This window comes from Pan paniscus, chromosome 4 (assembly GCF_029289425.2).
Source record: "Pan paniscus chromosome 4, NHGRI_mPanPan1-v2.0_pri, whole genome shotgun sequence".
NCBI classification, from domain to species: Eukaryota; Metazoa; Chordata; class Mammalia; order Primates; family Hominidae; genus Pan; species Pan paniscus.
The window spans coordinates 65,014,852-65,041,446 of record NC_073253.2 but is presented as its reverse complement, the minus strand read 5'-3'; the positions used below and the strand labels follow the sequence as shown (position 1 = coordinate 65,041,446).

The window sequence follows — 26,595 nt, the reverse complement described above, 5'->3', positions numbered from 1 at the left end:
TCCAACAGGTTATCCAAACCACATATTATCTTTTATATTTAAAAAAGAAATTCTCTCTGACTCATTTGGTCAACATGATAAAAAGGACACCAGGAAATCCTCCCACCAAGGGGTCTGGCTTTCATCCAGGAGAAAAGACACACACTCATTGTTTCAAAGCTTAACTGAGGTGTGATACATCCTGTTGAAACCGTGTTCAAAGAAGCCTCATATAACCAGAAACTCAATAAACCAGTATTTTATTTCCATATTTGAGAAGCATAAGGATGAGAAATGACTTTCCAAAAAGATAAAAGTTACAAAAAAGCAGATTTTTCCTATATTTTGTTAATGTTTTATTGCAGAAAGTTGTAAACACATAAAAGTAACAATATACTATATTACTAGAATACTAGTAGAAGAGTATAATTCTAACGAATTAGTAGAATAGTGTAACAAAATACCATAATAAAATCTCATATGTTCCTTGCTCAGATTAAACAATCATCAACTGATAGTTTGTTTCACTGGTACCTCATACATTTCCACCTAATTATTTTGAGAAAAATTGCAGACATATTATTTCAAAGATAAAATTTCAGTATGCATCACTAAAATATAAATATTCTTAAAATAAAAATGTCCATAATATCACCATAACACCCCCAAAATTAATAGTAGTTTCTTAACATTATCAAATACTTAGCTGGTATTAACATTTTTTAAGCAGGCACATATTTTGTAAAGAAGTTATTTGCAGGTCATGTCCCAACTCCCTCACTTTCCTGAGGAGTCTAAACAAAAACATCCTCTAGAACTATAACACTTAAAATAATTAAAAATAAGCTTTGAAACATGAAAGATATATAATTTATTATAATACCATATCAGGACAAGAAAATTCTACTCATGTATTTCAAGAAAGGATACTAGCCAATTTTTACAGCATCAACTAAAAACAAAAAAGAATTTTGCTGTTGTTGAGCACTAGCAAAATATAACTAAAATACTCTAGTCCTAGAATATTGATTTATCAAGCTGTACATTTACTTACTATTTTGCATCATCATCACTATCATAGCAGAAACTCCTAGACAGAAAGATGAAAGACAACTGGAATTTCGGAGGTCAAGTGAGAATGAAGGAAGACTTGAAAGAATCTCAGAAGAAAAACAAAATAAATGCGAAGAGAAATCATCTGAATGCTATTTGACTATTATTAACTTCTCCACTTGTGTTCCAATATATAAAACTGAATGAGACTTTCTAGACTAGGGTTTCTCAACCTCAGCCCTACTGACATTTTGGGCCAGATAATTTTTTGGTGTCTGGAGTTGTCCTGTGCATTGTAAAATGTTTAGCTTCATCTCCCTGGCCTCAATCTACCGGAAGCCAATAGCAAACTCCTCACACTGAAAGTACCACAATAAGGACTGACAGGAGTGCTCATGAGGACATATTTTTGGCCTCCTATCTTCATAAACTCTGCTCTAATAATCCAAGGTGCCAAACATGCTCGTGCTTTGTGTCTTTGTACAACTTTTGGATCATATTTACAACAGAAGCTTAAAATTATGTTTTAGATATCAAAGCATCTATAAATAAACTCTTTGGGACATTTGCTTTAATTATGCAATCTTTTTTGGATACTCTTCTTGGAACGTTGTAAAGCAAATGCTAATCACTTTGTTCATGAGAGATAGCTATTTAAACACATTAAAAATGCTTTTGAAAAATTCCGTCTATTTTTCTTTTCCATTCAAGTGTCAGGTAACTCCAGTTGGTTTACCAGTTTAATTAAGCAGGATAAAATAGATTTCTGCTAAAGAATCTGTGGCATTTAGATTCAGAGGCAAAAAAAAAAATACGGAAAAATAAAATTTACATTACTGTTAATAAATAGTATCATGTGCAAATTGTTTATGACAGACAAAGTTTGATTCGGTTGGAGGTTTTTGTTAGTATGTTGATATGGTTTGGCTCTGTGTCCCCACCCAAATCTCATGTAGAAATGTAATCCTCAGTGTTGAAGAGGGGCCTGGTGGGAGGTAATTGGATCATGGGGGCGGATTTCCCCCTTGCTGTTGTCATGGTAATGAGTGAGTACTCAAGACTTCTGCTTGTTTAAACGTGTGTATTACTTCCCCCTTCTCTCTCTCTCTCTCCTGCTCCACCATGTATAGTATGTGCCTATTTCCTCTTCACCTTTCATTATGTTGTAAGTTTTCTGAGGCCTCCCCAGCCATGCTTCCTGTATAGCCATCAGAACTTTGAATCAATTAAATTTCTTTTCTTCATAAATTACCCAGTCTCAGGAAGTTTCTTATAGCAATGCAAGAACAGACTAATACATATGTGCAGGCAAAAAAGTATTTGAGAGCATGCAGACAAAAAATATACAAGAGCTCTTCTCTTCTTTTTTTTTTTTTGAGACGGAGTCTCACTCTGTCGCCGGGCTGGAGTGCAGTGGCATGATCTCGGCTCACTGTAACCTCCGCTTCCTGGGTTCAAGCAATTATCCTGCCTCAGCCTCCTGAGCAGCTGGGACTACAGGTGCCCGCCACCACGCCCGGGGGCTAATTTTTTTTTGTATTTTAGTAGAGACGGGGTTTCACCATATTTGCCAGGATGGTCTTGATCTCCTGACCTCATGATCTGCCTGCCTCAGCCTCCCAGTGTTGGGATTACAGGCGTGAGCCACTGAGCCCTGCCAAGAGCTCTTCTTTTTGGCTAGCTATAGTATATGTTTAGCGGAATATTAAAAGATTCACATACAAAGATATTCTTTCATATTGAGCCACACGTTTAAATTTTATTGACTTTTACACTGGTACAAAAGCACATAGATTATTTATTTTGGTAGAGAAAACTGAATAAAATATGCCCAATACTGTCACATAGGACTATCAAATATCATTAATAAATTTTGCAATATGTTTTCCACCATATAATGATATGTATATAAGTTTAATGGAAATTCCTTCAATATTTCTTTAGAACACCACTTAGTAAAGCATTGAAAACTACTTTGTAGTTACATTGACAATATTGTTTCATTTGTGCTCCATGTGTAAAAGAAATGGGCTTTAAAAATTGTTTTCCCAATATCAATGTAAAATAAAACATGTTGTTGTTACTGGCTTTCTTATATGTTATCTTGAGTAGAATGTTGCCACACAATATCTTGAAAATACATTGAAAAGTATTAATTCAAATTATGTGTAGTGAGTGGATTTAGGGTAAAAAAAGTTTGGGTCATAAAAACAATCATTCTGTAATTTGCTGTCTAGCTAGATATAGTACAAGAGTTTTCCTAACCAAGGTAAAGACAATTCTTCCCCAAACTTGAATTAGTATCTCATGACAATTCACATTTGGATGCTACTGTCAGTGGAATAAATTTCAAATTCCTTAATCTGGCTTTCAAAACCATCCATAATCTGGTCCGATTTCATGTTTCCAACTAGTACTGTCTCTAATTACAATCTCAAATGCTCCATTTCAATTCAGCAAGCATCTACTTAGTTCCAGCTACGTGCTTCATTCTGTGGTATGGGAAATATACCTCGTAGGACTAACTAGTAATTCTTTCAATCAGCTCCAGTAATGCTCTTGGTCATTCTTTTCTTCAGTGTGTAGTGTGTATTTCTCTTTACAGAAACCCTATTCTTAAGGTCCTCTACATACCTAAATATCATCATTTATTGATTTAAATAAAATATTAGTTGAGTTGACATGTTTGTCTATTTTTTAATCTCTTCACTTAATGTGTAATCTTTTAAATCATCAGTAATAAAAATAAAATTAAGCTTTGTAAAGGTAATTACAAACTTGTACTGCATCCTCCATATCTGAACTGGGTCTAAGAAAGTTCCTACTTTCCCCAAATGAATGTGACTTTATGATGAACATTGCCATGGATGAAGATGAAAATATACTTTGATAGCATGTTCGAAATTATTAAAGAGAATAGTATAAAATGCACAAGTATTTTTATCTTTAATCTTTATTATACTTGGGAAACAAACCTATGAAATACTATTCTTGATATAGGAATGGCCAAATATTTCATGACAAAGATGCCAAAAGCAATTACAACAAAAGCAAAAATTGACAAATGGGATCTAATTAAACTTAGGAGTTTCTGCACAGCAAAATAAACTATCAACAGAGTAAACAGACAACCTACAGAATGGGAGAAAATTTTTGCAAACTATGTAGCTGATAAGTCTAATATCCAGCACCTATAAGGAACTTAAACAAATTTACAAGAGAAAAACAAACAACACCATTAAAAAGTGGGCAAAGCACATGAACAGACACTTTTCCAAAGAAGACATACATGCGGCCAACAATCATATGAAAAAAGCTCAATATCATTGATCATTAGAGAAATACAAATCAAAACCATAATGAGATACCATCTCACACTAGTCAGAATGGCTACCATTAAAAAGTAAAAAAATAACAGATGCAGGTGAGGTTGCAGAGAAAAGGAAACACTTATACACTGTTGGTTGGAGTGTAAATTAGTTCAACCATTGTGGAAAGCAGTACAGTGATTCCTCAAAGAGCTAAAAACAGAACTACCATTGGAACCAGCTATCCCATTACCGCATATACACCGAGAGGAATATAAATCATTCTACTATAAAGACACATGCATGCGTATGTTGATTGCAGCACTATGCACAATAGCAAAAATGTGGAATCAACTTAAATGCCTATCAATGACAGATTGGATAAAGAAAATGCAGTATATAGACATCATAGAATACTATGCAGCCATAGAAAAGAATGAGATCATGTCTTTTGTGGGAACACGGATGGAGCTGGAGGCCATTTCCCTTAGCAAACTAATGCAGGAACTGAAAACCAAATACATCATGTTATCACTTATAAATGGAAGCTAAATGATGAGAACTCATGAACACAAAGAAGGGAACAGACACTGGGGCCTATTTGAGGATGGAGGGTAGGAGAGAGGAACAGAAAGGATAATAATTGGGTATTAGGCTTGGTACCTGGGTGATGAAATAATCTGCACAACCAATCCCCATGACATGAATTTACTTATGTAACAAACCTGCACAGGTGCCCCTGAAATGAAAATAAAAGTTAAAAAAATTGGCGCTCATTGAAAATGGAGAAGATTTTAATCTGTAACCCTGTAACCCCTTTCTTTCCTAACAAACATTTTTGAAATATCTTAGAGGTAAACGATTGCATTTATATAAATTGCAGTAAAGATGAAAAATAAGAGGAAATAAAACAAAAATATATTTAGTTAATAGCTAAGTAGGAGCAAAGTGATCCAATGCATAACTCCAAGGAGACTTAGCATCTGTGCACTGAAATGCTTGTTTTAACAAGTCCAACTGTGTTTTCTAACTATGTCAATCCTCTTTCCCTTGGCTAGTGCTGAATCCAGTTTATAGAATATATCAAACTTCAGCCTTCTTGCTGAGAGGAGCTGAATGCTGCTTTAATTTCCCAGCCGGGAGCTGCTATTTCATCATGAACCAGGCATATTAAATTGTTGTGTAAATGTTAAGATCACAATGTAGGCCATATGGCAGTTTCTCTTTACAGAAGAAGAGAGACCTTCAAATCAAACTGTTAAGTCTGAGAACCATTTGAAGTCACAGTCATTAATTTGGAGATATGGACAAGAGATTTATTTCTCTTTTCTATGTCTTTCTTCCTCCTTCCTACGCACCATAAGAGAGATGGGTCTATTTAAAGTGGAAAAAACAATGTAGGTCAATTCTATTAAACTCTAAGTGGAACTTCCACAAGTTTCTATTTCATAATGGTGGGGGAAATGCTACTTTAAAATCAATTTTCTAAGTCCATATTAGGGTCATGCTTCACTTTGGAATGAGCTGGAGAGATTCCAGATCATCAGAAATGAGTTTCCTGAGGTGAAGGAGCAGAAGTAGCTCCATATAATTTTTTTCTTTAAAACAGGTCACATTTTCCTTCAATTTGCCATCTCCATCTCAACTTTTCTTTGACACACTACTATTCAATTTTTACAACTCAGCTCGGAAGTGAGGTGGGTACTCTTAGGGCCTTGAAGATTTTGTTTAGGCACAAGTGGGCCAATGCACATGGCTAATGCAAAGAATTGAACAATAAATCCAAAATATCTTTCTAAAATGTTATTCTCTGTGCTGGAAATACAATTTCACATCCTCTGCGGCCATTTCTTTTCTCATTTTCACTCTTCTTATATTATTATAGACGTCTCACTTGGAAGCTGGTGGGAATTAGGTGTATTCTTAGGTATTTCTGAGGTCCTATAGACTTAGACACTTTCGAAGCAATAAATCTCATTTGGATTTATTAAGGGTATTTCGCTTAAACATTTTTTACTGTATTCAGCCCTCAGTTATTAAAGGTATTTATATTTTGGCATCTTATTCATTTTCATGGTCCCTGAGAAAAATTTCAAGATTGTTATCTGAAAAATGTAGCCGAGATCAATCACCACCAGTTTCTGTCCTCTTCATGATTTCAGTGAAAAAAGGTCTTGATTTAAAGATGTTCCTAATTGACTAATGATGGCAGGAATGTTGAATTTTGTTTTATTTTCTAGGACCATCCATACCCCCTTGCAGAACTGGAGGAAGTAGAGGTCTACAGTTACACAAAAACATGGTAACTGTGACCATGAATGATTCAGAATGACCCAGGATTTGTTCTGCAGCACCTTATGATTATCTTATAAACAAATCATCAGATGTTTGCCATCAGTTCCTCATCTTCTCTGATAAACTTTCTTTATAGTTTGGGGAGACACACACACACGGAAAATTTGTTTTTAAAGAACTTCAGAGTTAAGGAACTAAAAAAAAACTAAGTTTCTAAGATTCTCAGAAACTGGAAATTAACTTTTATTTAGATAATTCTGTTTCTCATTATATAGGAAAAAGTTGACAGATATAGGAGACAAGACATGGGAGTATTATTTTGTGTCTTCTCTCAGCGGCAAATCGATAATGATAATAATGTTATCTTTACCTACTTATATGGTTTAAAAAATATATACCTTATTAGAAATTATAAGTGCAAACATTATATCCTTTCTGTTCTCCAAGTTATAATAGTACATGCACAACTATGAATATTATTATGTAAAAATGATTTCAGTATTTAAGAAGTACTAGACCAAAAATTTCCAGTTTCTTGAGGCTGGAAGCATTGGAGATTGCTCTGTAGTAACAAGTATCCTGTAAACTTCAAGAAAATAAGAACTTTTAACATATTTCAAATCTTTACAATAAGAGGATAAATATGTACTGAATTAATAAGTCCACCACTGCATTGTAAAATGAATGCAATTAAGATTTTAAAGGCTATTTCTAAGAAGTGTCTGATGTGTTTTAGTCTTCATCTTTCTCACTCATGTCCAATCTGACTGTATTATTGTCAGCGACTATCAACTGACTTGTTAGTATTGAAAATATTAGACACATCTTTTGAGATTCTATTCATTTCTTTGGGGTACAACCACATATCCAAGCAAAGGGAACTACTTATTGCATACCATTAAAACATTAAGATGTTGTTGATGTGTTTCTCTTGTAACATATGGTATGAGGTACAAAGACATTTTTAAAATTACTTCTGGCATTTTAAATTTTCAAAGGACATCCCAATAATGTAAGTTTAATATACACTGAAAAATTGGTGATGAAATGCAATTTAAAGTGACTAAATGTTTTCTACTTTATTATTTTTTGCTGAACTGTTCTGACTGACAATTTTATTCTTCCCATCTAAGTAAATTCAGCCATGGAGAAGTGTCTCCATGGATAATAGATAGGTCAGAACAGTCATACTTAATTGAAGTATGCTTAGAATTATTAAATTCATATTATTTAGCAATAGGCTAGAAGGTATGAGTGTGTGTGTGTGTGTGTGTCTGTGTGTGTGTGTGTGTATGTGATGTGTTTTATAATTCAATAGAAGTGGGAAGAATTCTTATTTTCTGAAATGTTATAGAGTAACATTATTGGTAACAATGTTCAGAAAATTTACCTGTTACTGTAGGAAGAGCAGTTACCTGTGAGTGAAAGTCCCAGCCCTGTCACCACCAACCTCTAGGCTCATACATTTCTCAGGCTCCTCATTCGTATAAGAGGATTAGATAATGAATAAGCTCCCTCTAATTCTAAATTTACAAAAATGTTTATGAATAATTTAGTGTATGATAAATATATGCCTTCCATTTTACTTCTAAAGCATATGAGAAACATACCAAAAATGATAAAGATTATATATTCTTGTAGTTATTTTAATATAGCTGAGTTATGTAATACATATGGAATTACTTAGCACAATGCCTGGCACATTAAGAACTAGTTGTTTGAAGAGTTTGGATTTTACTAAATCCTAGAGTATGATTTCTTATGTGTGTGCTCACAATTCAATTTTGTTTATAGTGAGGAAATTAGAATTTTCAAAGTTGAGGTTATCTCTAGTTTTAAAAAGCTGTCATGATTATTTATTCCACCCTTACTTCCCCACCATCTGACACACACACACATTGATATAGAGTCATTTTCATTGCTATAGGATTAAGACTAACACATAGTCAGGAGAAATACAAATTGACAATTAGATTTCCAGTGTTGATTCACTTGACACGAGCCCTGAATCAATAATGCCCCAGTACTGTCTTTTACACGCATCTACTGCTTTATACTACACTGGCCCTTTCGCTTATGCTAATGCCTAACATCATGGCACAGACTGTGCCAGGTACTGCTCTAAGTATTTTAGAAATATTGAATCATTTCATCCTCTAAGCAAACCTAGTGAGGTAGGAATTAACATTATTCCAGTTTTACAGGTTTGGAGATATTCTTGGGGAAGATCTGTGGCTTTCCCAAGGTCAAATAGCATCTCAGGGTGCAGCTGCATCACCTACACTCTTAACCAGTATCCTCTCATCTCCCACCACATTTCAAGGAGCTTCACAGTCCAAGGTCTGACAATTTCTACTTTATTTCACTATCCACGAAAAAAAGTGGCAGTTATTTTTTCACCACCGGAGCATGAATCATCACAAATCTCACCTACCTCCATTTCTTTTTAAATTGCTAAGTGCTTGGCCTTGAAAACACTCACAGTGATAATACTACAAATGAAATGCAGCCCTTCTTTAAAAATACTGTGAACGAGAATAGGCAAGAAGACATTTTGGATGTTTTATGCCAAACAACCTGGCAAAAAAGAATACACCCTTCAAGAGTCCCATTCTAACGGAATCATTGGTCTGAAAGGGGCTGTAGAAAGTGTCTGTCTTAATAATCTCATTTTACACATGATGATTCTGAGCCCCTGGGTGTTACACATGTTAGGTCCTATCTACGGAAAGGAAACTAGAACCTGGCTCTGTGGATGCTGAGCACACTGCCACATCATGCTGCCTCCTAATCCTTTTATAGTTTTGATTGTAAATATATAGTTTAGTAAATTAATTTGCAATATTATAGAAAGAAAGAATCAGGCATTAAATTGTGCTTAGGTTCCCTAGACATAACTTGTAAGTTGCATGTGGTGCATAGTTTAGTAGGGAGAATCCTGGTACCATTGCACAGTTCTAGCAATTTGGACCTTTGGACTTGAAGAGAGGGTCTAAATTTAAGAGTAAGTAAAACCTGGGCATAGAATAAAAAGCTTCTGTTATTAGCACAGGGGGAAGCCCACATGGGAAAGGAGCAAGCTAGAGACAGAGTTGAAATGAGAACACAGTGAGAAACCAGCCATCTGTCCACCAGCAATGAAGCACACAAAGTAACCGCAGGACATCATTGCCTTCCAAATGAACCTATTCATGTAGCAGATTCCTAAGATCAGTCCTTTACTCATAAGCTGTGTTTTTGGGGGACATTATACAATATAAACTTAAGAACATTTTAAACCTAAATACCTCACAATGATAAAAAGCCCATTATCTTTCCTATGGACATATTAACTATTCTTTAGGATAAAAATATGACTTAGAAACTGAAAGATTTTTAAATTGCTTCCAAATGTATACTTAATGCCTCACAATGTAACACTTATTATTCATACAGAAAGATGGTATTACTTCACCTTACTTTACTCTGGGCTGAGAACAGAGAATAAAAAAGGTGAGTGGAGAATGAAAGTATATTAAAAATAAAATTTTGTACCCTGGTTTCTTTCATGCAGTTGTACTTGCATACTTTGTTGAAGTGTGCCTTCTCAGAGACATTTATGTCACTTTTGTCTCCTAGACTCCACAGATACAATGGAGCATTATAATAATCCCTAAAGAAAGTAACACAACAGAATAATAGTTTGCACAACTTTATCCAAGGAACTCAAAGTACTTTATTAATGTTAGCTCATTAATCACACCAGAGTGTGGCAAAGGATGAATAGATCTGCTGAAGCAGGGCAAGAGCATCTTACTCAGGAAAGTTGTAGTGAGACTCAAAAGTCAAATGGGAGGCTGGAGAGCAAATATACAGGCACAGAAAAAGAAGTGATGTCAAAGGAATCTTCTTATTCTATTCAGCACTGTATTAGTTCATTTAAAATGCGGTAACAAATTACTATAGAGTAGGTGGTTTATGGACAACAGAAATGTATTCTTACAGTTCTGGAGCCTCAAAGTTCAAGATCAGGGTGCCAGCATGGTCAGGTTCTGATGAGGGCCCTCTTCTAGGTTACATACTGCCTTCTTTGTATTCTCTCATGGTAGAAAAGAAGCTGGCTGGTTCTCTGCCTGTTTATATTGGGGCATGATATGGTTTGGCTGTGTCCCCACCCAAATCTCATCTTTAATTGTAGCTCCCATAATTCCCATGTCCTGTGGGAGGGACCTGGTGGGAGAAATCATGGAGGCAGTTTTTCCTGCACTGTTCTTGTGACAGTGAATAACTGTCACGAGATCTGATGGTTTTATAAAGGGCAGTTCCCCTGCACATGCTGTCTTGCCTGCCACCATGTAAGACATTCCCCCACTTCTCCTTTGCCTTCTACCATGACTGTGAGGACTCCCCAGCCATGTGGAGCTGTGAGTCCATTAAACCTCTCTTTCTTTATAAATTACCTAGTCTTGGGTATGTCTTAATTAGCAATGTGAGAATGGACAAATACAGGGCACTAATCCTATTCATCAGGGCTCCACCCTCATGACCTAATTACCTTCCAGAGGCCCCACCTCCAATGTCATCACATTTGAGACTACAGTTTCAACATATGAATTGTAGGGGACATAAACATTCAGTCCATAAAAAGTACTAAGTAAGATATTACTGAAACACTAAGTCTAATTATTTGGTTTACATTTATGACTTCTGTTAAGAATTTGTAGGGAAAACAAGACACTTTTGTGTTTAAAAAATTGTAAAAAAAAGACACCATTTATTAGAAGAAAAGTTTGGGATTAGTTAATTTAATGTTATAAAACTTATTCAATTAAAGGTGGCTCCAAAAGTAGATCCAATGCTACCAATATTTACTCAGTAAAAATCATGTGTTAGTCATTGTGCTGAGGGTGCAGATACAAACAGAAACATAACATGATCTTTTACAAGTCTACAGTATAATGGGAATGTTACAGTCTCATAGTTTCCATATATCTTTTATATAAATGCTGCAAATAATCATGAAGAAACAAAAGAGATGATGAGAAAATAAGGAAAAGACTATAAATAATATATGAAAGGAAAAAAGAATCTTAAAAGTACAGCTTTAATTTGGTTTCAAATGTCTTTCACTGAAATATAGATTATTCTTGTCATAATAATGTAGGCATATAATCATTGTGTCCATCAGAAAGCTTGAAAATGCTTCATAAAACACAATGGCCTAAGTATTATTTGATTTTCTCACTATCACCATCTTTCATATTTTAATTTTTATTCAGCCACCGAGGTCATATCTTAGACTTTGTTATCACCAATAGCTTAACTAATTCCAAAACCTCTATACAGATCATTTCTTCTATTTCCAGCTTACTTTATTCTACTTCTCTACCTCCAATAACTTTTCTCTTTCATATGGACCTGTAGTTCATTAACTCTACTCTTTATTCACTGTTCACTACCTTCCCACATGAAGAGTTCTTGGTCTATCACTAAGATGATCACCTTATAAATATATCATGTTCGGTGTATGCCCACTCGTTCTGTTTTCTGGACACCACACCGAGCTCATATTTTATAAATCTTTCAACCTATCTCTCTGGTCTAGCAAAGCTGGCATCCTTTTGCTCTTGGAACTGACCACCTCTGTTTTCACTTCAGGAGATTTGCACTTGTTATTCCCCATGCTGATAACGTTTCTCCCTCAGATTGTTACATGACTAGCTTTCTCTCTTTTTTATTTTATTTATTTTTTGAGACAGGGTTGCACTCTGTTGCCCAGGCTGGAGTGCAGTGGTACAATCTTGGCTCGTTGCAACCTCCATCTCCTCAAGGGATCCTCCCACTTCAGGCCTCCCAAGTAGTTGTATGTGCTACCACATCCAGCTACTTTTTGATTTTTTGTAGAGACAGGGTCTCACTATGTTGCTCAGGCTTGTCTTGAACTCTTGGGCTCAAGTGATCCTTTAGCCTTTGTACCCCAAAGTGCCGGGAATAGAGGCATAAGCCACCACATCCAGTGCTGTCCCTTTTCATTAAGCTTTCTGCCCAAAATATTCTTTTATTAACTTGCTTTATTATTTTTTATGGCATCAAATATTATTTGAAATTATTTTATGTATACATTTGTTTATTGTTTATGTCCTTTCAATAGTGCATAATATCCATGAATGCTAGAATTTTATTTTATTCACTATTGCACGACACAAATTTAGAATGCTATGTGGAATACAGTGTATTTTCAATATCCATTTGTTGAAGAAAAAAAAAGGAAAGAAGAAAGGAATGTAATTTATTTGCCCCATTCCTGAAATAAATGAACACTCTTAGGGATATACTGGGCTTAACATGGAATAACAAATTTCATTTATACCATTCTAGATACAATTTCCTTGCAAATCTCCATTATTTTAATCTTACAATTGATAACTATTTTGTACAATATGCTGGGCACTAGTCAAATATGGCTATTAACATTTAATTCAATTTAAAATGATTATAATAAATAAAACCAAATACCCAGTTCCTCAGTCACACTAGCCACATTTTAAATGCTCAACTGCTATATATTGACAGTGGCTAGCTTTTTTAACCGTGTTAAATTTACAACATTTTCATCACAACAGAAAGTTCTGCTAGACATCATTCCTACAGATTCTATTGTTTTAGATTCTAGGACTATATTATCTGATCCCTAATAAAGTGAGATTAATTTGAAATTAGAAAACAATTTAAAAGGCATAAACTCTGAATTTCTCAGAAATCATCTGGTATGTTTCATTAAGTTTAGATTGTACTTTATCATCATCATATGTATAAATTTCCTATCTTGAAATAAAGAATGAGACTAATAAAATAATATTATTCTCAAAGAATGAGAATAATATTAAAGTGAATGGGATGCTTCACTACTTTTCTAAGTTTAGAGCTGGTGAGAAAGAAGAAGAAATAAAGATTAAGAGCAGTGACAAAGAAAATATATCTATCCATTCATCCATCATTCTTCTACCCATCTATTCATTCTTTATAAATGTTCTTATTGAGTGTTGTTCACACACTGTGCTTTGGTTTTACATGTTTAAATTTGAAGAAATCATAGTGTCTAAACTCAGACAACTTATAAAGTGATATTTTAAATTTACATATGAAATAATAATTGAAATAATTCAATAATAGGCTAAATGCTATGAAAGCATAAAGAGAAAATCAGTTTACCTAACACCAGCACAAAGAGATGAAAACACATTTGAATGTATGTGTCTTTATAACAGAACAATTTACATTCCTTTGAGTATATACCCAGTAATGGGATTGCTGGGTTAAACGGTATTTCTGTCTTTAGGTCTTTGAGGAATTACAACACTGTCTTCCACAGTGATTGAACTACCATACACTGACATCAACAGTGTAAAACTGTTCCTTCTTCTCCACAACCTCACCAGTATTTATAATTTTTTGATATTTTAATAATAGCCATTCTGACTGGTTTGAGATGTTATCTCATTGTGGTTTTGATTTGCCTTTCTCTAATGATCAGTGATATTAGCCAGGCATGGTGGTATACACCTGTAGTCCCAGCTACTTGTGAGGCTTAGGCGGGAAGATCACTTAAGCCTAGAAGGTCAAGGCTGAGGTGAGCCTGGGTGACAGAGCAAGACATGGTCTACAAAAACAAAACAAAACAAAACAAAGCAAAAACCTTTTTAAATGTGGTCCTTGGTGAACAACCAGAGGAATATAGGAGGACCCAGGATTGTAATATGAACTTTTTAGGTTTCTCCTTCTTCCCCTCCCTCTCTTTTTCTATTTTATTAAAAAGAGAAAGATATTTTGACTTCAAAATAAAATGTCTTCTTAATGTTCATCCTAATTTTCCTAAGTATGTCAGATATTTGGCATTGATTCATTTATAAATGACTTTATAAAGACACAGAACTGTGAGGTGAGGATAAAGTGACTAGCATCTCTCTCACACAATGAGTTAGCAAAGCTTCAGCTTGTGATTGTGTATTATTTGACATTTCTAAGTCAGCCAAGACCTGACAAGAAAAGAAAAGATCTGACAGAGTTGTCTTACCAGCATGGACAAAATTACTTCATTTAGCCTCATCTAAGAGGATAACGAATGAGGAAGCAAAAGAAAAATAAAAAAAAACTCCATAAGGAGATTAATCGTTCTTTCCTATGGCTGCCTCTTCTTCCTGCTCCTCATAAATGTAATAGAAAAAATTGAGCTAATCAAATTGTTAATTTGATTAACTGTCAACAGATTCCTTATGCCTTCTAGAAAACCAGCATGAGGTTAAACAAATATAATATAGAAGTGGAGTAAATTGCCAACTGCAGATTGGCAGATGTTTCAGTCCTCTTAATGAATAGTCACGGTGACCATGATTGTCTGTGGTTTTTTCGAATTGGTGTCTCTAAATTTAAAAATGTCAAGTAATCATTATCTGCCCAAATGTATTTTGGTCATAAAAATCCTAAATACATACATTAACTCTGTAAAGTATCTGCCAGTCCCTTCACAGCTTGCAAAATGTCCATTATTAAAGCAGCATTTAACAATAGTCATGAAAAATATTTCCTTTCTCATGGGTTTGTTTCACATTATCATTCCATAAAAAGAACTTATGGGACAGACATTTTGAAAGAAAGAAAGTTAAGAGACTGAATCAATTAGAACACTTTGGTGTGGAAAGATAAATGATTGTTAAGAGGTGAATGAGTAAAGGAGATATTAATAATAATCGAATAAATTATATTAGAAAAACAAACTTTTCTTTAAAATCAAAGTATTGGTACAAAGGTATATTATTTGACATTTTAATGAGGTTTGTTAATGGCATTTTACTTAGTGGATAATATATTTACAGTATGATTACCTTAATAGCATGGTCATATAGAACATATGAATAGATTACAAAACAGTTTAGTGAATTCCATGGAAATTAAATAAAAGGGCCATGGATAGTTTTGAAGTGATATATTGGAGAATAATCATGCCCCACTTAAGAGGCAGTGAGGTATTCTGGAAAGAACACAGGCTTCAAGTTCAGAAACAAACTGAGTTTGAAACCTGGGTTTCTCCCTTCTCAAGTCCATGGCCTTGGCCAGCTTGTTTAACTGCTTTGAGACTCATTTTCCTCATATTTAAAAGAGGATGATGAGATTATAAAATCTAACTCAAAGGAGGAGTTAAGCAGGAGTCCAGACACTCCTTTTGCTACAATCAAAACCATCACTCCTTGAGCACCCCAACACTCACCACAACCCCAACACTCACTCGCCACCCAACTGGCCCAAGCTATGTAGACAAATCTCCTTAACCTCTTTATGCCCATTCACCATCACTCTCAATGGGAAGCCTAGGACTCCCAGGTAATCCACATGCCTGGATTCTAACTCCAATATGGTTGTCACCTTTTTGTAACGTGGCTTAATATTTTTAGTAATTACCATGTTTCTTTATTAAATTCTTCTTTGTAAAATATAACCACCCACTAAAATATGTTCCATAAGTATGAGTGGCATGGTACTTTTTGCTCACTGCTCTATCCCCAGGCCTTATGAATGTGTCTCACACATATATTTGGTTCATTTCCTCATACTCTTTCTGCTACAACACTATGTAAGACCTCTGCTAAGAAGACTGGATGAGGTGGTGCATGAGCCACATGCCTCACCAAAAAGTAAAACAAAATATCTGAAGTTAAAAAATTATACTGATCTAGAAACATACTCCTGCATTATTGTAGATATAAATCAAGTTATGCACAGAATTCAAAACTTTTGAGTTTGATCTTTCTTTAAATAAGTCTCTTTAGCTTACTATTCTGCCCTCCATTTTGTTGGGGTTTAATGTTTTGTGAATTGATTATGTTTATTTAGTTAGATATATTAGAAGAGTGAAAAGAGCATTCCTCAGCTAATGTCTGGTTCTTCTGCTTAACAATACTATGAACTTGTCATGCTCAACTTATACAAATACAAAACTAGTATAGTATAAAATTTGGTGTTATTGATGTCAAGATTTCATATTAGATAATGAAATAGGCAGGGATTGTATAATATGTATAGCTTATTAAATAAGTACATGTTATTAGATTTTAACTGCCTTACATTATCTTCTTTGATGTCTAAAACTGCATGTTGATATTCAAAGTAATGTAAACTTATTTTTTCTGTAAACTGCCCATAAAAGGCTTGTGCTTCTGGTACCCTTGAGGTCCACCAATAGCCACCCCATGTCATCATAGTGAAAATATGAATGAGACTAAAATCTCTGAATGGAAACAAAATAGTATTTTACATAATTTCTTACTTAAGTGAGTTGGGTTAAACAAATAACAATGGAAGAATATTATTTTTCTCATTTTTACATGGAACATTTATCAAGATTTAGGGCTATAAAACACATCTCAGCAAATAGAAAATAATGAGAATCATACAAGGTAAAATTTCAGATCACAATGAACTAAACTAGAAACCAACAATAGAAAGACAGATAGAAAATCCCTATATATTTATCACACTTAAAAACCATATGGGACAAGGAAAAAGTCTCAGATAATATTAAAAAAATGAAAGAAAATTAAAATATGACACCAAATTTGTAGGAGGCAGAAAATGAAGTTCTTAGAGAGGAATTTATACTACATAGTATTAGATAAATATATTAGAATAGAAGAAAGATTGAAAAATCAGTATTCTAAGCTTCCATCTTAGCAAAATAGACTAAAGAAAGCAATTTAAGCTCAAAGCCCAACGACTAAGAATACCATAAAAATTATGATAGAAATCAATAAAAATGAAAACAGGAAACAATGAAATGCAACTCTAGCTCTTGGAAAATATATTTTTTAAGATTCTCTAGGAAGACTGACCAAGAAAAAAGAAAGTAAACATTATCAACATCAAAAATGAAAGAGGGGTCATCACTATTGATCCTGGGGACACTAAGAATGATTCAAGCATACTACAGAGAACTCAGTGTCCATAAATGTAATTTAGATGCAGTGGAGCAATTCCTGGAAAGTACAAACTAGTAAAATTCATATAATGAGAACTATATAACCTAAATAACTTTATATCCACAAGGAAATTGGATCAATTTGCTGAGACCAGCTCAGTCAGGGAAACCCTAACCCAGTGGAGCTAGAAGAATTAAAGACACACACACAGAAATATAGAGGTGTGATGTGGGAAATCAGGGGTCTCACAGCCTTCAGAGCTGAGAGCCCCAAACAGAGATTTACCCACATATTTATTAACAGCAAACCTGTCATTAGCATTGTTTCTATAGATATTAAATTAACTAAAAGTATCTCTTATGGGAAATGAAGAGATGGGCTGAATTAAAGGAATACGTTGGGCTAGTTAACTGCAGCAGGGACATACCCTTAAGACACAGATCGCTCATGCTATTGTTTGTGGCTTAAGAATGCCTTTAGGCGGTTTCCACCCTGGGCGGGCCAGGTGTTCCTTGTCCTCATTCCCATAAACCCACAGACTTCCCGCTGGGCATTAGGGCCATTATGAACATGTTACAGTGCTGCAGAGATTTCATTTATGGCCAGTTTTGGGGCCAGTTTATGGCCAGATTTTGGGGGGCTTGCTCCCAACATCAATTATTCTATGACCTTGCAAAAAATAAATCACCAGGCCCAAAAGTTGTCACCAGTAAATTCTACCAAATATTTAAGGAAGAAATGATATCAATTCTCCACCATCTTTTCCAGAAAATGGAAGCAGAAGGAGCACTTTCGAATCCATTCTATGAAGTGAGAATCAGCCTAATACAAAAATCAGAAAGCACATTACATGAATAAAAATGCATAGAATAATATATCTCATAAAGATAGAGACAAAATCATGACCAAAATATCAGCAAATCCAATCCAATACATTTTCACATTTTGATGCAATAAAAGTTATTTTAGGCATGCAAGGCTGGTTCAACATTTAAAATTAAAATCAATCAAAACAATTCACCACACTGACAGACTAGAGAAGAAAAAACATAGGATCACAGACTTGGCATAAAAAAACATACATTTGACAATATCCAACACTCATTCATGATTAAAAAGAAACTTTTAGAAAAGCTGTAATAAAGGATAACTTTCTCAATATGATTAAGAACATCTGAAAAAAAAACTGTTCAATTAGCGTCATACTTAATGGTGATAGGGGGATGCTTTCTCCCAAAATCAAGATTAGGGGAAAGATGTTGCTATGGTTTGAATATGTGTCACCTTCAAAACTCCTTGAAATTTAATACCTAATATGGCAGTACTGAGAGGTGAAGCCTTTATGAGTTGACTGGATCATGAGGGCTCTGCCTTTATGAACTGATTTATCCATTCATGGATTAATTGGTTGATGTATAAATGACTTATAATCGGAGAGAACTGGTAGCTTTATAAACAGAGAAAGAAGAACTTGGTCTTCCACATGAGCATGCTCAGCTCCCTCACCATGTGATACCCTGCACCACCTCAGGGCTTTCCAGATCTTTATTTCAATTACCATTCTCCAATTACAGAATCCAAGGCTCCTTGAAGAAATGAATAATTTTAGACTGATAGGAACTATTCAAGATGAGCCAGGAGCATATTGTGGTAACAGGAAATAAGAAAAAATTTACCCACAATAATGAGGACAAAGGGACACAGGGGCTAATTGGAAGAGATCCCAATAGCCAAAGATGAAACAATCTGAGCAACAGAATTAATAAAGTAGTACTGGATTATAACCCAAATTATAAAATAAATATACAAGTGTCCATACTGATACAAAAAGGATTGTATAAATCAATAAACAATGAAAGAGAATAGGTAAATTTCCTGTTCAGGATGATTTCAAATTATTTATGTCATACGTGGCCTTTAAGGAAGTGGAACAATACTCCCCACTCCTCCTTACTTGTGGGCTGTGCATGGTGACTACCTTCCAAAGAGTACAGTATGGAATGGGAGGGGAAGAAAAATTAACTTTACAATGGAGATGTCTGACAAACCCTAACTCAAGTTAGATGATTAAGGTCAACATCAACAGCAATAAGATATATTCATAGCATGCACTCTCAATATGATGTGATGAGAATGGTACTTTAAGTCTCGTTTTTCTTCCCAAAACAATTACTCTGATCTAATCTTGAGAAAAGCATCAGACAAATCCCAATTGAGGGACATTCTACAAGATACCTTAACCAGTGCTCCTTAAAACTGTCAAATTAATCAAGAAGAAGGAAATTCCAAGAAACTTTAATGATTAAAAGTAGCCAAAGAAGACATTACTACTAAATATCAGGTGGTATTATGTATCAGATTCTGAACAGAAAAAGGACATTGGGTAAAGACTGGAAAAATCTCAATGAAAAATGCACTTTATTAAGTACTTTAACAGTTGGTTCATTAGTTTTGACCAACATACCATAGTAATGCAAGATGTTTACATTGGAATTATCTGTATGATCTTTGCAATAATTATGTAAATATAAAGCCCCTGTAATAAAAAGGAAGTAAAAGTTTAACAGTAAAAAGGGAACCATATATCTACATCAATATCTTCATCTCTCTCACTCTCTGTCTCTATAACTATTTTTAATTTAAAAATTATTTTGAATCATCTGGGGATTTTTTTCAACATACTGGTGATTGGATTTCAACTCCACTCACTTATATGAGAAAATATAGTGTAGGTTTTTGGCATTGGCATCAAATTTTTTAAAGCTTTCCAGGAGATAGTAATGTGTACTCAGTATTATGAACAATTGAATTAGATGAACTGAATGATTACTCCTAAAGAAATAGAAAACCTGAGTATTTTAATAACCACAAAATACAGGGAATCAAACACAAGTGGCTTTATTTGTGAAGCCTAACAAATATTCAAATAACAGGTAATGCCTAGATTGTTTAAACTTCTCTAAAACAGCGAATACTTTTTGAAAAAGTTTTATTATTCTTTCTTAGAAGTGAGCATAACTTGATATCCAAAGTCATCTAGGGGATCACAAAAATGACTCCAATAACAACAACATTATAGACCAATCTCACTCATGGACAGAGATGACACACTATGTTAAAGAAATATTACATCAAGAAAAAATAGTTTTTATCTCAGAAATGATCTTATGGTTTAACACAAGGATATTCAGTGATGTGATTCACTGTACCAATAGTTTAACCCACATAAGTCCAGGGAGGAACATATTCCAGTCTTTGTATAAGACCTTCGTCATATTACCAAATTAACTGTAAGGTATTTAAAACCTCCTCTGAATTCACAAAACATATGTCGACTTCACAAATCCCATCTTTGTGCATAATAACACTTCAAAAAATTCTTTTTAAATGTTTCTTCTACATATTCATCAAATCTCCAGAAACTGACTCAAAGACTTTTCCTCCTACAAATTTATCCCCAAACCTGGCCTATACATATACAGTTCACTACTTAACACAGGTTTGAGCTAGGCAAGCCCATTTATAGGTGGATTTTCTTCTGCCTCTGCCACCCCAAGATAGTAAAAGTAACCTCTTCTCTTCCTTCTCCTCTTCATCCTACTCAACATAAAAATGATGAGGATGAAGACCTTGATGATGATCCATTTATTACGATGATCTATTTATTATGATGAATAGTAAATATATTTTCTCTTCCTTATTAATTTTTAAATATTTTATATTCTTTAGCTAACTTAATTGTAAGAATACAGTATCTAATATATACAGCATACAAAATATGTTTTAATCAGCTATTTGTATTATTGTTAAGGCTTCCAGCCAACAGTAGACTACTATTGTCAAGATTCTGCAGAGTCAAAAATTATATGCAGATTTTTGACAGAGCAGGGGTTAGTACCCCTAATCTCCACATTGTTCAAGATCAACTGTATACTTTCATTTCTTATCCCATCTAACTTCAATACTCTCTTTCTTTTTTCCCTTCATTCAAACATTAATTCTCTGCACTTTCTAAAGCAGACCCTGTTAGATTCATAGCTTTTCCTAATCTGCTTTTTTCTTAGAATAACCCATACAAAAGGCTAAGGGGCCAATGAGACAACACAGAATCATTTTAACAAGAAAGAAGAGTGGAAGAAATGGAAAGCTTCAAAATGAAACTTCAAAATTTTCCTTAATTGGTGAGCAGGAAGTTAAAGAAGTTAATTAATTTGAGTTAATATGTTTCACTCAGCCATAATAGATTAATGGGTTATAACCTCATGGTTATTTTGATAAAGTTAAAAAAATTCACTTACCAAAATTCAAATATTTTCCTAAGAAATATATGTTAGCTGTAAATGAGGAACATTTCTTAAAGTCAGCATATTATTAAGGAATCATTTCAAAAGTTAGCAGAAAGGATGAAATCCTTCATTAATTATTTCGGAAAAATTGTCTCTTTGGGGTAAAAAAGGGGGATAATACAGAATATTTCATATTATACTCACAAATATACTTTGGTTGGGTTAATACTAAAAAATGTATTTAGAATGTGTATAATAATAAAATATAATAAATTATAATAACAAAGTAGTCATGATAAAATGTAGTAAAACTAAATAAAATAGATAAAAATGTGAAAAGCAATTCCAGTCAGGTGCGGTGGCTCATTCCAGAAATTCCAGAAATTTGGGAAGTCAAGGGAGGAGGATTGTTTGATCCCAGGAGTTAGAGACCAGCCTGGGCAAATGGTGACATCCCATCTCTACAAAAAATTAAAAAATAGGAAAGCAGGGCATGGGGACACATGCCTGTGGTCCCAGCTACTAGGGAGGCTGAGGTGGGAGAATCACTTGAGCCTGCAGAGCAAGGTTGCAGTGAGGCATAATCACACCAGTGCACTTCAGCCTAGGTGACAGAGAGATACCCTGTCATTTAAAAAAAAAAAGAAAGAAAGAAAAGCATTTCCATTATTTCCCAGTGTGTAAAACCCGCTTACAGAACATAAAATCTTCAGTGCCCTAAGAAAAAATAGGCAGATTTAAATCAACAATAATGAGGATCAAAATAATGACAGATATTGTAAATGCAATTAAGAAACAAGCAACAAATTAGGAGAAAATAGTTGCATCATATAAAATATATATCTGGAACATTCCTATAAATTAGATTTACGAAGGCAAACAACAGAGTAGAAAAATGTGCAAAGAATAGGAACAAAAAAATAAATCCAAGCAATTAGTAACTCTAAGAAGAAATTTCTCAACCTCCCAGAAATAACAAAAATGCAAACAGAAATGCAAATAATTAGGGTATGTCCTTTTGTTTATTAACAAGATAATATGGTTTGGCTCTATGTCCCCCCAACAAATTTCATCTCAAATTGTAATCACCATGTGTTAAGGGCGGTGGGACATGGATCATGGTAATGGGTGCCCCCATGTTGTTCTCATGGTGGTGAGGGAGTTCTCAGGAGTTCTGATGGTTTAAGTGGCAGTTTCCCCTGTGCTTTCTCTCTCCTGCTGCTTGTGAAGAAGATGCTTGTCTCTCCTTCACCTTCTGCCGTGATTGTAAGTTTCCTGAGGCCTCCCCAGCTATGTGGAACTGTGAGATAATTACGTCTCTATTCTTTAAAATTACACAGTCTCAGGTATTTACAGTAGTGTGAAAATGGACTAATACACAAGACAAAACTAAAACTGAATTGGCAAAGCAAACAGGCAGCCTTATCAAAGAAGCAATTTGGTGTTATTTGCCTAAGTCTAAAAATAAGATCAAATAGTCTTTGACCCAGTAAATCAATTTCTAGGCATTTTTTGTACATGTGTAGAAACATATATATGTATTTTATATATATAATTTTAATAAAAATTGGAGATTAATATGGTTTGGCTGTGTCCCCATTCAAATCTCAACTTGAACTGTACCTCCCAGAATTCCCACATTTATGGGAGGGACCCAGGGGGAGGTAATTGAATCATGGGGGCCGGTCTTCCCCATGCTATTCTCATGATAGTGAATAAGTCTCACAAGATCTGATGGGTTCATCAGGGGTTTCTGCTTTTGCTTTTTCCTCATTATCTCTTGCTGCCATCATGTAAGAAGTACCTTTTGCCTTCTGCCATGATTCTGAGGCCTCCCGAGCCATGTAGAACTCTAAGTCCAGTTAAACCTCTTTTTGTTCCCAGTTTCAGGTATGTCTTTATCAGCAGTGTGAAAATGAACTAATATAGAAACAATACAAATTTCTGTAAATTTTTAGCAAGGTAAATTGCCATCTAACTAGAGGCTACATTTTGCAGCCTTCCTTAGGCCTGAAGGTGATCCTATATCAATTCTGGGCAATCATATGTGAATAGCAATGATTTTTGCAATTTCTGGGCAGTAGGAATATCAAACAGAAGCTGTTAGTTTTTCATTTCTTCTATTATTTCTGCCCCATTATATGGGCCGTATCAAAACATGGTGGAGAGGAATGAGCTCCTCTTGTGGAGATGACAAAAACGAAACAAAACATGTTAGTGGATGGATGGAATCTAGGTCACCAAATTATACTTTCCATTTGACTTAAGCCCCTATTATTTGGTTCCAGATAAAGAGGTTGAAATAATATCTCAACCAATGTAGTAGTAAATGCACACACATTGAGCCTGTGACTCTGAAATGTGAAAACACTGTTATAGACACTTTTATCAGAATTCACATACAGGTTTACATTCAAAACCAAAAAACTGACATGCTGACATCTCCAAAATTCTTAAAGATACAAATCTCAAGCAGTTTAGATTTCATCTTAGTTGCATCTTTTTTACTAACCTCCAAAGTAAGAGCCATCTGTCAGCTTCATTTCTTTACTGGATTTTGTAATGACACCAGCAACACCGTGTTGAATGAAATACATTTTTTTACCCACGGCTCCTTCTCGTATGATATAATCTCCAGGTTGAAACACCTCAAATCTCAACTTGCTCAGCATGGCAGTCACAAAATTAGGATCCGCATTAGCAAATAAAGGCATTGTAGCCACCAGTTTCCGACAGTTGAAGTTGACTATCTCCTAAAGATGTCAAGAGTAAACAAATATTAAGAGAGATATTAATCATATCTGGAAGAAAAACATGCTGAAATTTAAAATATATACAGCATAACATTGCAATTTAAATTTAGATACAAAAATTCATAAATTCTAGTAATGCGCATCATATCACAGTCAGGATTATGTTTTATTTTTATGTTGAAATTTTTGTATTCCCAGCACCTAGTGTAGTATAGGAATGTATTAAATATTTGATAAATGTTAATTCAATATATGAAAGTCTCAACTTTTTTAACTTCCCATTTCTTTACTACTGTGTATATGAAACTAAAACTTCTAAAATGTGAATACATTCTATTCTTCCTTTTATCTTTTATTTGTGAAGAAAGAAAGCCATATCACTTCCTATTAGCTATGCCATTGCTGCTTCTGTGCTCCATTTTGTCTGGGCCCAGCTACCAGACAAAAGCATTTTGATGTTTTTTTTTGTTAGTGTCATTCACATTAGAGTGAGGACAATGGATAGTACAGAAAAAGGTTACACAAAGGAGACTCTAATCTAAAAGTATAAATTCATCAGGTGCAGTGGCTCATGCCTGTAATTCCAGCACTTTGGGAGGCCAAGGTGGGTGGATCACGAGGTCAGGAGTTCAAGACCAGCCTGGTCAAGATAGTGAAACCCTGTCTCTACCAAAAATACAAAAATTAGCTGGGTGTGCTGGTGGGCGCCTGTAATCCCAGCTACTCGGGAGGCTGAGGCAGAGAATTGCTTAAACCCAGGAGGCGGAGATTGCAGTGAGCCAAGATCATACCACTGCACTCCATCCTGGACAACACAGTGAGACTCTGTCTCAAAAAAATTAAAAAAATAGAATTATAAATTCAACTGGTGTCTGGGCTAGAAACAGAAATCATTCTTTCTAAAGACTCTTGGGATTCCACTGCAAGTGATGGGCTAGAGAGAGGACATATTTGCCTTTTCCTGACTTGTTTGTTTTATTCCAGGATCAGGCCAATTCTCAAATAGGAGATCTGTATGTTTGATTTCATTCTGTGGATTCTGATCAAGGTTAGACATATTTTTATCCCTCTGGATGAAAATAGAAATATGGAACCAAACATTTTTAATCATGCAAATCACTTATGTGACACAGAAGAGACAGTGGAAATTTACATTTTTGCCAAAAAGCCAATTCTCAGAAATTTCCTTACCAATGAATTACCCCAAAAAAGGTTGGGACTGCATTTGTGATTTTGTGTAAGAGTCACAGAAATTGGTCATGTCTGCTAAGAGGTGAAAAGAAGGCAGAAGGAATCATAGGTATTAACAGAGTCTGAGAACTCTATCTTCTGCCTTGGGGAAATGTGCTATACAGACCCATCAATTCCAAGACTGAGAAAGAAGGTTTCTATTATCTTACTTCATAAAATAACCTAATGCCATCCAGGATAGATAAAGAATTCCAGGTGATAACAGAAGGCACAACATTTTGGATCTATCTTGGAAGAGAAGGTGTTTCATCCTGAACAATATTTTATGAGTTTAGCAAAGCACAACAATGTCTGTAATAGTTGAGCTTCATGGAAGATGAGAAAATATTTACAAATAAGCAACAATAATCAGAAAGTGAACCTAGCAGCAAAGACAAGAGAAAGATATTACATGTGGTACTTGGTGCATCATTATTCAAGTCAAAATACACACTTGAGTCCACGATTGGCTGTATCTAGGGAAATTTGTGATAATTTTAGCTGATGCATGGAGTGTGGGTCTATAACAATGTTCAGCAAGTAGTAAAATATGCATGCATATAAAGGAAGCCATTCGAAGGAAGAAATGAAGGAGGAGAGGAAGGAAAGAAAGAAGGGAGGAAGGGAGGGAGCAGGTGGGAAGGAAAGAAGGAAGGGATAAAAGAAGAAACAGAAGGAGGGAGGGAGGAAGAAAGGAAGGAAGGAAGGAGGGAAAGAAGGAATGAAGGAAGGAAGGAAAGAA

At 34.7% G+C, this 26,595-nt stretch overlaps 1 protein-coding gene across 1 annotated transcript in view; it reads right to left on the bottom strand.

Annotated features, from left to right (window-relative positions):
* The window catches only part of HCN1 (hyperpolarization activated cyclic nucleotide gated potassium channel 1), a 443,637-nt gene that overhangs the window by 24,291 nt on the left and 392,751 nt on the right, over positions 1-26,595 (bottom strand). Inside the window, exon 6 of the mRNA XM_003811014.8 lies at positions 24,383-24,623. Within this exon, the coding sequence (XP_003811062.3) occupies positions 24,383-24,623 (241 nt within the window). The remainder of the gene's footprint in view (positions 1-24,382; positions 24,624-26,595) is intronic.